The sequence below is a fragment of the Ceratotherium simum genome, chromosome 5 (assembly GCF_057802395.1).
Source record: "Ceratotherium simum simum isolate JZ-2026a chromosome 5, ASM5780239v1, whole genome shotgun sequence".
Classification (NCBI taxonomy): domain Eukaryota; kingdom Metazoa; phylum Chordata; class Mammalia; order Perissodactyla; family Rhinocerotidae; genus Ceratotherium; species Ceratotherium simum.
The window spans coordinates 91,895,114-91,908,607 of NC_141904.1; the positions used below are offsets into that span (position 1 = coordinate 91,895,114).

Below are 13,494 nucleotides of genomic sequence, written 5' to 3' on the forward strand. Positions count from 1 at the left end.
AGCTCTAGCTATTTTTATGCTCCCCGGGCTGCAGCTGAGAGCTTGCGGCCCTAGTGCCTGCTCTTGGCGGCCTCCGCCTCTAGGGCCTTTTCACCTGCGGGCCCGATGGGTCCCAGAATGCTAGACAGGGCGAGGCCCTGCCCGGGTCACAGTGTGCGGCCACAGCCTGGCGGAGCGCAGAACGCAGGCCTCTGTTCTGAGGTCCTCAGTCTGCCAGTGTGTACAATGGGCACAGTGGTGCTTGCCCAGGGAGGTGCAGGCTCCAGGCAGACAGTGGTCTGGGTTGCACTGGGGTGCATCCCACTCATAGCACCACTCTCGGGCTCAGCCAAAGTCTTGTCACTCCAGGACTGCCCGCAGATCCTGCCCTCCACGCAGATCTACGTGCCAGTGGGCGTGGTAAAGCCCATCAGCCTGGCTGCCCGGAACTTGCCGCAGCCGCAGTCGGGCCAGCGAGGGTATGAGTGCCTCTTCCACATCCCGGGGAGCCCGGCCCGCATCACCGCCCTGCGCTTCAACAGCTCCAGCCTGCAGTGCCAGAACTCCTCGGTGAGGCGGGGTGGAGCTTGGGGGGCTGCTCAGGACCCCGTGTGCTAGACTGAGCCAGTTACCCTATCAGCCTTAGGATCTGGTTTCTGTTCTTAGCAAAAAGATAGGGCACAGGCAGGTCTGCCCTGGATAGTTCAGAAGGCACTTGGGGCTCTCCAGGCCAGTGCCTCGCCCCTCAGGTGTGCCTGGGTGTGCAGGTGAGCAGGCCACAGGTGCTGCCACGCCGAGAACCACCCAGACGTTTGGAGGGAGCACATCTCGGATGTGACAGTGGGAGTGGGCACCGTGCACAGAAGTGGCGGGATAGGCAGATGTGCCTTTGCGTAGGGTCTTTAGGACACGGGCGAGGAGGCCGGGTTGAGGGTGTGTGGAAGCGCCCGTGTGTCGTCATCACTTTGTGCATCCAGGAGGCCAAGGTCAGGCGAGCGCCGGGCACTCAGCTGCTTTTACGTGAAGTCCTGTGGGCAGACGTAGACACTGCTCACACGGCTGGTGCATTTGCACACTAGCAGGTGGGGGTGGCCTACGTGGCAAGAAGCGGCCACGTCTGGAGCCTGGAATCTCATAGGACAGTTTTAAAAGCCTTTTATCAAGTCCAGTGAGTTTAGTGATGGTGATCACTGCAGAGCCACAGCCTTCCCTGTGCGGCAGGGAAGTGGTGCCGAGTTGGCGGTCCTGAGGCCAGACTCAGGTCCTGCTTCCTCCCCTGGCTTGCTCTGGGATTGCTGGCAGGCCTTGGTTTCCCCATCGGTTCAGAAACAGTGTTGTCGTCGTTGGGAGAGCAGTGGATTCCCTGGGCCAGGTCAAGGCCCTGATTGGCGGGTGGGTGCCTCTGGGCTGTGTGCAAGGCCTGGCTGTGGCCCCCACCCCCTAGAATCCCCAGCCCCTAGAATCCTTGAGGTCAGAGGTCTGCCCCCTGCTGGTGGTGGTGGCCCCTGTGTGTCATAGTAGGGTGGGTGGAGGTCTGGGGGTCACAGCAGGCTCCCCGGGCAGGCTGGCCCCTCAGCTGGGCCCTTGTTCTCTGCGCCTTCCTGTCTGTCCTGTCCTTTTTCTCCTTGCTGTGTCACTGACGGCTATTGGCCCCACTTTCCACCTGCATCTCTTTGGCTCTTCTGGCCTGGCTGCTTCCACCCTCTCCTTGCTCTCTCTGCTCTCCAAGGCCATCTGTCTGTCTCTCTACATCGCCATCCCCCCATCCCTGTCCCTGAGCCTCTGTTGCCTCTGTCCTTGCACTCCTCGCCTACTCCTACTCTCCCCTCTCACCAGACCCACATTTATCTTTCTTGCAGCCATGTTTAAAGGGAAAAGAGAGTATCAGGGAATTTGATAGGATCCCATTGAATTCCTGCAGATAAAATAACAATGAATTGCTCTGGGATGGTGTGGAGGTCCTGAACTACAGAAAGTGGGATGCAGCTGGGAATGCTGGGCCTGGGCTCCCGGGGGAGAGGCTGTGTCCCTGAGCGCAGCCTTGGCGGAGCAGGCAGAGCCTCACCTGACGGTGCTTCCTGCCGCCTGTGCCCAAGGCACGGGGGACACACGTCTCGGACCTCAGGGCAGTCCCAGTGTAACGACTGCTGTCTGTTCAGCAGGCAAAGAAACCGAGGTTCACAGAGCATCCCTGGTGCACGTCCAAGGGGTGCAGCTGGGAAGTCCTGGTTTCCTGGTGGAGATGACTGCAGGGGGAATTGGGAAGGTCACCCTGGACGATGTGCCTCATGTGGCTGCTGGGGATAGAGGCTTGGCTGGAGAGTGGGGGCCGTGGTCACCGGGAAGGAAGCCGTGTGTGTGTGGGGTGGGGAGGGTTGAGGGAGAGCTGGGTGTGTAGCAGAGGCTTAGTCCCCTCAGCTGACTGGTGGGCAGACGGCTCTGTGGGGTGTCCGGCTCCACGTTGGAAATGCCAGTCTGGACAGGCAGAGCCCTGAGACCCCACCCTGCCAAGCCTAATCCCAGGGCCCTGTCCCGGAGGTGGCAAGGAGGGCCCTGCAGGCTCTGACCTGCTGCCTGGGAGAGTGGCCTGCGACCCTGGAGCCTGGGTTGTGCCGCATGGCCTGACTGCCCCGCCTGCTGCCCGCAGTACTTCTACGAGGGCAATGACATCAGCGACTTGCCAGTGAACCTGTCAGTGGTGTGGAATGGCAACTTCGTCATAGACAACCCTCAGAACATCCAGGGTGAGCCGGCTGGGGCGGCCCTGGGGGGAGGGGCTGTGGGCGAGCTGAGCTGACCGTGCTGCCCCTGCAGCCCACCTCTACAAGTGCCCGGCCCTGCGGGAGAGCTGTGGCCTCTGCCTGAAGGCCGATCCGCGCTTCGAGTGTGGCTGGTGCGTGGCCGAGCGCCGCTGCTCCCTGCGCCCCCACTGCCCCGCCGACTCACCCACCGCCTGGATGCACGCCCGCCACGGCAGCAGCCGCTGTACCGACCCCAAGATCCTCAAGGTAGGCAGGCCTCCTGGGCCACCAGGTGGGGGCTCCGACCCAGCCGGCTGCCTCCTCTGCATGGCCCTCGCGGCATGAGAGGGCCCTCGCCTGCATCCCAGCCTCTGCTTCCCACAGCTGTCCCCCGAGACGGGCCCTCGGCAGGGCGGCACACGGCTCACCATCACGGGCGAGAACCTGGGCCTGCGCTTCGAGGATGTGCGGCTGGGTGTGCGTGTGGGCAAGGTGCTGTGCAGCCCCGTGGAGAGCGAGTACATCAGCGCCGAGCAGTGAGTGCTGCCCGGGGGCAGGCGGGCCGGCGGGGAGGCCCCGACGCCGCTGGACCCCACAGCCCACTGAAGCCCGCCTGGTGCCCCACAGGATCGTCTGCGAGATCGGGGATGCCAGCATGGTGCGGGCCCACGACGCCCTGGTGGAGGTGTGCGTGCAGAACTGCTCCCCCCCCTACCGGGCCCTGTCGCCCAAACGCTTCACCTTTGTGGTAAGCCCCATCCGGCCCGGCGCCCTCTCTTCCCCGGGGGGCCGGGGGGCTGTGAGATCTGGTCTGTGCAGGGGCTGGCTCAGCCGAAAGGCTACCTCAAGTGATGGGCTTGTCGTTGTCCTGTGGGCCCCTCACCCAGCATCACCTGTTTCCGGTCTCGCCCTCCCCTCTTCATCTCCAGGGCCCAACTCCAGGTCCTCTGCGCGCCTCGGCCCCTGCCTGTGGGCTGTCTGAGAGACCGTGAGCGCAGGGCCTGGGGTGCGGATGGAGATGCAAGCAGGCCTCTGGCCCGAGGGGCAGGCCTTCCCTGGAGCTCCAGCAGGTTCCTTCTTCCCGTAGACTCCAACCTTCTACCGTGTGAGCCCTGCCCGAGGGCCTCTCTCGGGTGGCACCTGGATTGGCATCGAGGGCAGCCACCTGAACGCAGGCAGTGATGTGGCTGTGTCTGTCGGCGGCCGGCCCTGCTCCTTCTCCTGGTACGGGGTGTGGACAGGGAGTGGGGGCCTGAGGCACAGCTGCCTTCCCCTTGTGGTGGTTGGTTCACATGGCTGTGTGCCCCCTCCGTTGCCTGGGAAACAGGGAGGATGTGGAGAGCCTGGCTGGGGTGATCACTGTGGAAACCCCCAGGGCAGAGATGGTTGCCATGGAGACAGGCTACCTCCAGAGTGGGCAGGGCAGGGGGGCGGGGCCAATGGGTGGGCTCAGCTGAGGGGCAGGCACAACTGCCTATCCTGGGGTAGGGATCTCTTGCCCACATAGGGAGAAGTATTTTTAAAAATTTTTTAAGAGAGAAAAAGGAATCTTAACAAAATCCCTGAGGCTCCAAGTGGATAATTTTAGATTAGGGATGATAACGGAGCAGCCCTTTAAATATTTTCCTGCAGTAATTACCCGTTATCAGGCTAATTATTGGTGTTTGCAGCCTTGCCGCTTGAGCGCGCCTGGCGGCTCTGGCTGTGGTAAAGGAGCTGAGGGGACGGGGACCCAGGTGCAGGCAGTGGCTGGCTAGCCACTCGGTGGGGGAGACCTGGAGCCCCTGCCCCGCTGGCCACCTCATTTTGCATGTTCACGGCCCAGGCCCTGTCTTAGCCCATTCAGATCAGGGGTCAGTGCAGGGAGGGAAGTGAGTGCAGCACTCCGTGGAGCCAGAGTTGGTGCGAGCCTGGCGCTCCGGCTCTCCCAGGACGCTGAAGCCACAGGCTTAGTGGAAGCAGCACTGCAACAGGTGGGAAGGTCGGGCCCACGAGCTCTGTCCCACTGGCCACCCTTGGCCACTGATGGGCTGCTGCGGGGCTTGTGTTGAGACCCCTGTGGGCCCCTTTCCTGCCAAGTAGGCCTGCTCTCGGTGCCTGCCTGGGCTGGGCCCACCACACAAGTCTGGGCACGGGCAGTCTTGGCGGCTGATGCTGCGGAGGAGGCAGAGGCTGGCGGGTCACCTGGGGAGTGAGTTCAGGAGGCAAGACCTGCCCCTCAGCCAGGGAGGTGGCCTGGGCAGGTCGGTCAGGCAGAGCCTTGAATGCCAAGCAGGGCCGTGTGGAGGTAGAGGGAGCCAGGCTGGGGCCGAGGGTGGGCATAGACATGCCTGGCCCATCGGAGGGGCTGATAGGTAAGGCGGCCATAACGGCCATCAGCCACCTGGAGGAAGGTCCCCCATTTTGTGGGTGGGCAGGTGAGTCCAGGGAGGTCCAGTGACTTGCCCACACGCCTGTTTGTGATGGATCCTCAAAGGTGAGTCCAGCACCCGTGTCCTCACTATCCCACCGGCCCCTCCAGGAGGAATTCCCGGGAAATCCGGTGCCTGACGCCCCCAGGGCAGAGCCCTGGCAGTGCCCCCATCGTCATCAACATCAACCGTGCTCAGCTCACTAACCCCGAGGTGAAGTACAACTATACTGAAGACCCCACCATCCTGAAGATTGACCCCGAGTGGAGCATCAACAGGTGGGGGCTTCCCCCAGCCTGCCCTGAGACCCAGTGATGCCCTGTCCCATGCCATGCCGCTGAGGACCAGTGCTACGCACCAGGCTCCTGCGCCAGGCCCTCCTCTTTCTGCTTCGTTTGTGTGGTCCTACCCCCAGGCCTCCAGTGCCGAGAGACCTTGCGCTGTTTGTCATCTTTCCTGGGGGCCGGGTGGTGTGGCTGAGCTGCTGGCCAGTGTATGTGGGCCTGGGCAGAAGGGCTTAGAGCGTCTCCCATGACCCCCACCCCCTTATCTTACAGCGGAGGGACCCTCCTAACGGTCACAGGCACCAACCTGGCCACTGTCCGAGAACCCCGCATCCGGGCCAAGTACGGAGGCGTCGAGAGAGAGAACGTGAGTTCTTGCCTGAGTCTGGCCCGCCTGGGCAGCTGGTGCCTCCGTGGCCGAGCTTGAAGCCCCAGTGAAGGACGCTGGCTCTGCTGGGCTGGGTGGGGGGCTCTGTGTGCAGGCACGGCAGCAGCCCTGCCCTGCTGGTTCCTGCACCTCGGTGCCAGGCTTCATGTGGTGAGCAGCCGGCCCAGTGTCCTGGCGTCTGTGTCCCCAGAGCTGCCTGGTGCACAACGACACCGTCATGGTGTGTCGGGCCCCGTCGGTGGATAACCCTGCCCGCAGCCCGCCTGAGCTAGGGGAGCGGCCCGACGAGCTAGGCTTCGTCATGGACGACGTGCGCTCCTTGCTGGTGCTCAACGCCTCCTCCTTCGTCTACTACCCTGACCCCGTGCTGGAGCCGCTCAGCCCCACGGGCCTTCTGGAGCTGAAGCCGAGCTCCCCTCTCATCCTCAAGGTGGGCCTAGTCAGCAGGGCAGGGCCCTCGTGGGGGCCGCCTCCCTTGTGGGGGCCTCTCTGGCTCACCCCCGTCCCCCACAGGGCCGGAACCTCCTGCCACCCGCACCGGGCAACTCAAGGCTCAACTACACGGTGCTCATCGGCTCCACGCCCTGCGCCCTCACTGTGTCGGAGACGCAGCTGCTCTGCGAGTCGCCCAACCTCACAGGGCAGCACAAGGTCACGGTGCGTCCGCGGCCCGGTGGTCTATGCCCTGGCTCTGATCTCCTACACCCCTCCCACCTTTGACCTGCTGACCCTTCCCCACCCAGGGCAACCTTAACTCTGTGACCAAGCCCCAGATTTGCCTCCGGCTGAGAAGGACCTGCAACTAGGCCCTTGCCCAGCCCTGTTGTCCCCTGGCAGGCCTGGTGCTTGCCCTGGGTCCCACCGTCCCCACCCCTGCTGACTGACCACTCCAGGCCAGGGGCAGTGCTGTGGGGGTCTTGAGAGCCATGGGTCGGGGGCTCGGAGCTCCGAGTGGGCGCGGCGCCTCCTGAGTGGCCTGCACCCCCACCCCCAGGTGCGGGCCGGGGGCTTCGAGTTCTCGCCGGGCACGCTGCAGGTGTACTCGGACAGCCTGCTGACCCTGCCCGCCATCGTGGGCATCGGCGGGGGCGGGGGCCTGCTGCTGCTGGTCATCGTGGCCGTGCTCATTGCCTACAAGCGCAAGTCGCGAGATGCCGACCGCACCCTCAAGCGGCTGCAGCTCCAGATGGACAACCTGGAGTCCCGCGTGGCCCTGGAGTGCAAGGAAGGTCTGTTGGGGCTGCGGGCGTGGGGCGCAGGGGTGCAGGGTTTGCTGAGGCTGCTGCCACCTCTGAGCCTGGCCCTGTCCCGTCTGCTGACTTTGCTTGGTCTACGGTGTACTCGGTGGCCTCACTTGGCTGGGCTCAGTCTCAGGGAGGCGGGCAGGCGCCTGACTGGGGCCTGCAGCCCTGGAGCCCTGGAGTGGGTCCAGCTTCTGTGGGGTGCTGCTTACGACACAGACTCTGGACCCAGGGAGCCTGCATTTGTGTCCCAGCTTGGGGACCTTGGACGGGCATGTCGCCTCTTCAGTGTCCTCATGTGTCAAGTGGGCACTGGGTTGCCCACTTCACTGGGTGTCGTGAGTGCTGACCCAGGCAGGCTGTGCAGAGCCCGCGGGACGTGGCGAGTGCCGCCTGTGCTGATGTGCCGCCGGGCGGGTGCCGAGGAGCAGGGCCCTTGCTTCAGACCCTCAGCACGCACGCCTCGGCATAGGCTGGTCTTTTCCTTGAGGAGCTCTGTCTCAGGGAGTCAGGCTGCAGCCCGTCCTCCCAAGCTGGGGCCTGTGTCTGTCAGGACCCTGGAGTGTAAGTGGCAGAAATCAGCTCAGGCCAGCCTTAGCGGGGCACGTCCTACAGGGTTGTGTGTGGGGAAGGCGCAGGGCGTGGCTGGCTTCTGGGATGGAAGCTCTTTGAGCTCTGTCTTCAGGAATCCCTTTGTCTGTGACTCCTTTTTATGTGTGCTGACAAGATGGCCACGGTGGGTGAGCTCCACTTCCCCACTGGGCCCAGCTCTGGCCAATCCCTGGTGCCCCCAGTCTGCACCCCTGAAGCCCCTGACTGAGAGTGGGCTGGGGTGGGTTCCGGGAGAGTGGGATGATGTGGAAGGCAGGGGCCGCAGACGTGGGAAATCGGCCATCGGTGGGCTGGGAGTCAGTGGAAAGAGTGAGGGTAGTAGGCTCCAAGGTGGAGCAGAGGGTGTCCCCAGGGGCTGCCTGTCTCTGTCCCACGTGTCACAGGGAGGCCAGTGTGCCTGAGGCCCCAGGTTGTCCCTGGCAGAGCAGATGCTCCCGGACCTGCTGGTGTGCTGAGGGCGCTGCTGCTGACTGGGTGGGTGGGGATTGAGTGCTGGCAGCAGAGGTGGGCGCTGAGGCCAGGGACTGTGGGGGGCCCTGCTCCCTAGGACAGAGATCTTGGGCTGCACAGTGGCCACTTGAGGGTTGGCAGACAGCATCCTTGGCCTGTGATGGCCGACATCAAGCCTGGCAGCTTCGCTGGCTGGGTGTGAGATGGCGTATCAGGTCTGGGTGTCCTCCGGGGGCTGGACCAGCCTGGGGTGACCCCCACCTGCTCGTGGCCCTTGGCTCACCGTGTGCCTCTCGGAGCCCCACCTGAGGAGTCTGGGGCTGTTACAGGGTGAGCGGAGCAGCACTGGGGATGACCGAAGGCTGTGGAACGTTCGTTAAGTGCTGGGCGTGACCTTAAGCGTTCTACAGCTGTGAAGTAATGAACGCTTGCAGCTCTGAGAGGCTGACACTGGAGTATTTCCGTTTTCAGATGAGGAAAGGGAGCTAAGTGGGGGAAGGGTTGAACGCTGTGTGACAGCCTTGTGTCTGTAACAGGCACAGCGTTGGGTTGTTATTAATGGCACTGGGACTAGAGTGTCTGCGTGCCCAGGACCCTGCCTGTCTTAAAGCTCAAAGTCTCGAGCTCTCTTGGTCCTGGACAAACCCCTCCCCGCTTGGTGGGCTGTCTTGGTGGGACGGAGGCAGGTGTGTGGGGGCTGGGTGGGAGCAGGTGGGGGCCTCCCTTGGGGCAAGGATGACTGTCCGCTGAGGCTGATGTGCGTGAAGCTTTTGTCTGCCAGGGTGCTCCAGGGCCGGCCAGGCGGAGATAACCAGATGGCTGGCAGTCGTGCCCAGGAGATGAAGGCACCAGCTCTTCATTTAACCTGCCAGCCATCCCCCACAGCCCGCCCAGCACTCCTCTGGCTCCTGATCAGATAGTGCATCCCTCGGGCTACTGCAGGGCTGACACTTCACAGCTCTGGAATGTTCTGTCGGGGCCTGCCCCTGCCCTGCCTGCCTTTTTTTCTGAAAGAAACAGGGCCGCCTGGAGTGGGGCCGGTGGCGTAGGGCCTGCTGGCCTGAGCTGTGTGTGTGGTGGTTGTCAGCATGGAGGGCTCGGGGGCTTGGGGAGAGCCTGCAGCCCCCTGGCCCTGGGCTCTGCTGCCTGCTGCCTTCCACACCTGGCCACGTCCTTTGTTTTCCCAAGCAGCAGAGGCCAGGGGAACCAGGACAGGTGGCCTGTGCCCAGAGTGGCAGAAGGAGCCAGCACCCATCGTTACTCTGCCCCCACGTGCCAGTGTGAAGTACAGGAGGCCCTTCTTAGCCTCCTGGCCCCAGCGCGTCTTCTGCTCTTGTCTTAGTCAGTCCTGTGATGACTCAGGGTTTTCCTCCCTATGTGAGGGCTGGGGAAGCTGAGGCGCAGATGGGCACAGTACTTTCTTGAAGGTCACCTGACCAGCAAGTGGCCGAGCCAGAGTTTGAGTCTAGCCCCGAGTGTGCAAGGGCTGGGGCATCGGGAGCGGCGGCCGGGGGCCAAAGGGCACCTGCCTTGACACGTCGTCTGGCTGCAGCCTTTGCAGAGCTGCAGACAGATATCCACGAGCTGACCAATGACCTGGATGGTGCCGGCATCCCGTTCCTCGACTATCGGACGTACGCTATGCGGGTGCTCTTCCCTGGGATCGAGGACCACCCGGTGCTCAAGGAGATGGAGGTGGGCTGCTGGCTTGCGGGGGCTCCTTTGGTGCTGATGGGCAGCCGGAGGGTCTTGGGGGATGGCCCGAGCTTGCTGGAAGGGGCACTGGCAGGCAGGGCCCTCAACTCCCTACAGTGCCACAGGGGCAGAGGGAGGAGGACCTGGTGGGGGCCTGGGGCGGGCGCCGGGCATCATCCCAGTGAAGCACCTTTAGGTGGGCTCCTTGGGGCCCACCTCTGTCGTGTTGGGCCCTCTAGTCCATCACGTACCACCTGCAGCTCACTTGGGCTGTCTGCTGGGTGGTTCTGGATGCTGACCTTCACTGGGCAGGGGCAGCTGCCCTGTGTGCTGGGAGGTGTGGGCACCCGGCTGGAGTTTGTGTGGCTTTCTGGGGGAGAGCAGGTGGCTGACGCAGCACAGAGGCTTCCGGAGAGCTGGGCTTTGCTTTGTAGATGTTGGCAGCACTCAGGCTGTTGGCATGAGCCTGCCGAGGGGGAGAGGGCTGGCCCCCAAGTCCTCTGGGGACCTTCCAGCGGCAGGCCAGGAGCCCAGTCCACTGCTACGGACAGGCAGGGGCTCGGCAGATTGGCTCTGTCATGCTCTCTGGCCGAGGGCATCCTATCTCTGCACACTTCGGGTGTTGGGGGCCTCTCTCCCACGTGGCTCCGTTGATGTTCCTTCTTGAGCTGAACCTTAACGGGTCTTCTTGTCACTCTGGCTTAGACTCAGTGCATTCCCTGGCATTGCTGCCATGTCAGGGGTTCCGCATCCTCCTCCTGTCTGGTCTCTCTCCTGATGTTGCCATCTGCCGTGTTGATCTGACTGCTCTCTTAGCTGTGACTGTGTGTTCCATCTGGGACCTGTCACCTGTCTGCATGGGGCATTTGCCAGGTGTCACTGGCAGCCTGTGGCACAACCTGGTCAGGAACCTCCTACCCTGACAAGCCTTGGTGCAGATAAAGGAGGGAGCAGGCACCCTAGAGCCAGCCACGCCTGCATTCCATCCCCTTTTCCCACCTCCATGCTGTGTGGCCCTGGACAAGCCTCTTCCTTTCTCTGGACTTCGGTGTCCTTGTCTGTGAAGTGGGGAGGGTGGTTTCTGTGTGAATGGTTGTTGTGACGGTGGAGCTAGACAAAGGACGTGCACTTGGGGTGCCCAGCAGACGGGGCATTGAGTCAGGCTTCCTCTGAGCTGCTAGAGTCGGGCTGCAGGAGTTGCCGGTCCCAGGATTTGGCCACAGAGAGAGTGGTAGGAGCAGGTCCTTGTTCTGCAACCCCCACCAACACTGGTATTCCCCCGTTCTCTGCCTGCGATGGGCCTCACAGGCAGCTGCCAGGCCACGTCCATTCTGCAGAGGACAGTTGAGGCCCCCAGGGACCCGTCAGGGCGATGTGTGACCCACCTCCAAGGCCTGCTGTCTGGCCTGCCCAGGCCTGGACAGCCCCTGGACCAGCGGCCTTCCCCTCCTGCCTCTCATGTCAGGGCTGGGTTCCCCCATGTGTGTCTGAGCAGGCCTGTGCCCCCCAGGTGCAGGCCAACGTGGAGAAGTCGCTGACGCTGTTCGGGCAGCTGCTGACCAAGAAGCACTTCCTGCTGACCTTCATCCGCACGCTAGAGGCCCAGCGCAGCTTCTCCATGCGTGACCGCGGCAACGTGGCCTCGCTCATCATGACGGCCCTGCAGGGCGAGATGGAGTACGCCACGGGCGTGCTCAAGCAGCTGCTGTCGGACCTCATCGAGAAGAACTTGGAGAGCAAGAACCACCCGAAGCTGTTGCTGCGGCGGTGAGCCTGCGGGCGGCTGGGCGGGCCGGCGGGTCTGTGCCTCCGGCCTGCGGGCGCTGGAGCCCTACTGGGTGCCTGGTCCTGAGGCGCTGCTGTTGTGGTTCTGTGGGGAGGCTTAGCTTCCTCTGACCCAGTGTTAGGAGTGGGGACCCAGACGTGTTGGACACAGGGGCCCCACTCTAGGGACACCTCCTCGGGTCTGTCAGTGCCAGGTCTGAGTCGTCACGCTCAGAGGCTGGCTCTGGGGCGGAGAGCTGGGGTCTTCACGGCAGCTGCCTGACACCCGTGGGTGCCTTTCGAGGCCTGACCTTTAGCAGTGCAGGAGAGCCGGGTGGACGGGCCTGGTGGCGAGACTTATGCCACCCTTGCTTGTGTTCTGTCCCCAGGACTGAGTCGGTGGCAGAGAAGATGCTGACCAACTGGTTCACCTTCCTTTTGTACAAATTCCTCAAGGTAGGCGGGCGCCCAGGAGGAGAGAATGTCTGAGGGGGGTTGTTGGAGGCAGGTGAGTGGGTTCAAGGGAAACGGGAGACCAGAGCGGGCCGGGCAGGTGGGGCCTCAGCCCACAGTGGCTCCCCTGGGGCCGGGTCTCAGCATGAGCTCCCCCAGGACCCATGCACCTTGGCCCCTTTCCTCCTCCCTCCTTGGGGCTGTCCAGACCTCCCAGCTGCTGAGACGGGAGTGGATGCTCCAGCTCTGCAGCACACCGTCTCGGGCCCCGCAGCCGGCGTGCGGCCGAGCTGGAATTTGGGTACAGGCCCGGGTCTCTGCACTGTGCTAATGGCTGGGAGCTAAGGATGGAGGGGGGTGTCTGGGCAGGGGCCTCCATATGTCTTGTCCAGCGCCCAGCGCTGGGCCAGCCTGGGAGGTGCCAGGGGCTCCTGTTGGCCCCCCTTGTGGAGAGGGGGTGGCCACCTGGGCTTTGTCTGTGGTTGCTCAGAGAAGCCCCTGCTCAGGCTGGGGAGAGCCCTGAGTCCCAGGAGGTGGGTCCAGGGAGAGTTTGTTTGGGGTGTAAGTAATTGGATTGGTCACCTGTGCTTTAGAAACTAGGAGATCATTCAGGCCCGGATGTTTGGCTTCCCTTGAAAAACCTGAAGGCTTGGCAGGTGGGCGCAGTCTTGTGAGGTTGGGGGTGGCAGGGCCGTGTGTCTGAGCCCTGTGTATGTGGTTCATGCGTGCTCCCGCCTGGTCTTCATGGCCCCCAGTTGACGCTCTGCGGACGGACGGGGTGATGGGCAGTAGAGCCTAGTGGCCGAGGGTGGGGACTGGCGCAGGCGGCCTAGGTCTGATTTTCACCCTGGTTGCTTGTTTGCCATGGACCCTCAGCTTCCGGTGTGAATCGGGGCAGCAGCAGGCTTTCAGTTCTCCATCTGCAGGCCGCTGCTGAGCCCAGGCTGCTGCAGGCCAGAGGTGCCGAGAGCAGAGTCCTGCCCTGGCTGGGGGAGACGCAAAGATGGGAAACGGGGCAGGAGACAGAGGGGTGGGGGTCGAGGGGGGTGGGGGAGAGTAAAGCAGAGGCGTGAGGGAGGGAAGAAGTTAGCCCGGCAGAGGGAGCAGAGGCCCTGAGGTGGCCTGAGTGCCAGGGAGGAGACGGCAGGGGAGATGGGCTGGGGGCAGGGCTCGTCCAGTGGGGTGTACTGTGGAGGTGATGTGTCATGTGGAGAAGGCAGTCCCGGAATCCAAAATGTGGTGAGTGCCCTGTAACGATAACATTATTGTTATGCAGGAGTGGCAACAAGTAGCCCAAAGTTGTGCATTTCCTGAAAAAATGCAATTCTGTGAAGACTGTATCGTATTTACGTGCTGAGTAAACTGTGCTCCATAAATGGTGAGAAGCAAGGTTGCGAGTGCACAGACAGCTGCGTTCCAGCTCTGTCTTAGCTGCCTGCTCCCGATCCCCATCCCCAGAGAAAGGGGACTCAGTTC

General features: G+C 63.1%; 1 protein-coding gene across 3 annotated transcripts in view; it reads left to right on the forward strand.

Moving 5' to 3' along the window:
- The window catches only part of PLXNA1 (plexin A1), a 331,470-nt gene that overhangs the window by 304,079 nt on the left and 13,897 nt on the right, over positions 1 to 13,494 (forward strand). For 2 of the 3 annotated variants that reach the window (XM_087431622.1, XM_087431621.1), the window contains 14 exons: positions 349 to 549; positions 2,627 to 2,723; positions 2,794 to 2,987; positions 3,105 to 3,256; positions 3,348 to 3,468; positions 3,808 to 3,944; positions 5,242 to 5,409; positions 5,689 to 5,782; positions 5,994 to 6,233; positions 6,317 to 6,460; positions 6,798 to 7,032; positions 9,659 to 9,801; positions 11,312 to 11,568; positions 11,955 to 12,021. In XM_087431622.1, the coding sequence (XP_087287748.1) occupies positions 349 to 549; positions 2,627 to 2,723; positions 2,794 to 2,987; positions 3,105 to 3,256; positions 3,348 to 3,468; positions 3,808 to 3,944; positions 5,242 to 5,409; positions 5,689 to 5,782; positions 5,994 to 6,233; positions 6,317 to 6,460; positions 6,798 to 7,032; positions 9,659 to 9,801; positions 11,312 to 11,568; positions 11,955 to 12,021 (2,250 nt within the window). The remainder of the gene's footprint in view (positions 1 to 348; positions 550 to 2,626; positions 2,724 to 2,793; positions 2,988 to 3,104; positions 3,257 to 3,347; positions 3,469 to 3,807; positions 3,945 to 5,241; positions 5,410 to 5,688; positions 5,783 to 5,993; positions 6,234 to 6,316; positions 6,461 to 6,797; positions 7,033 to 9,658; positions 9,802 to 11,311; positions 11,569 to 11,954; positions 12,022 to 13,494) is intronic. The other variant, XM_087431620.1, reaches the window with a different exon arrangement.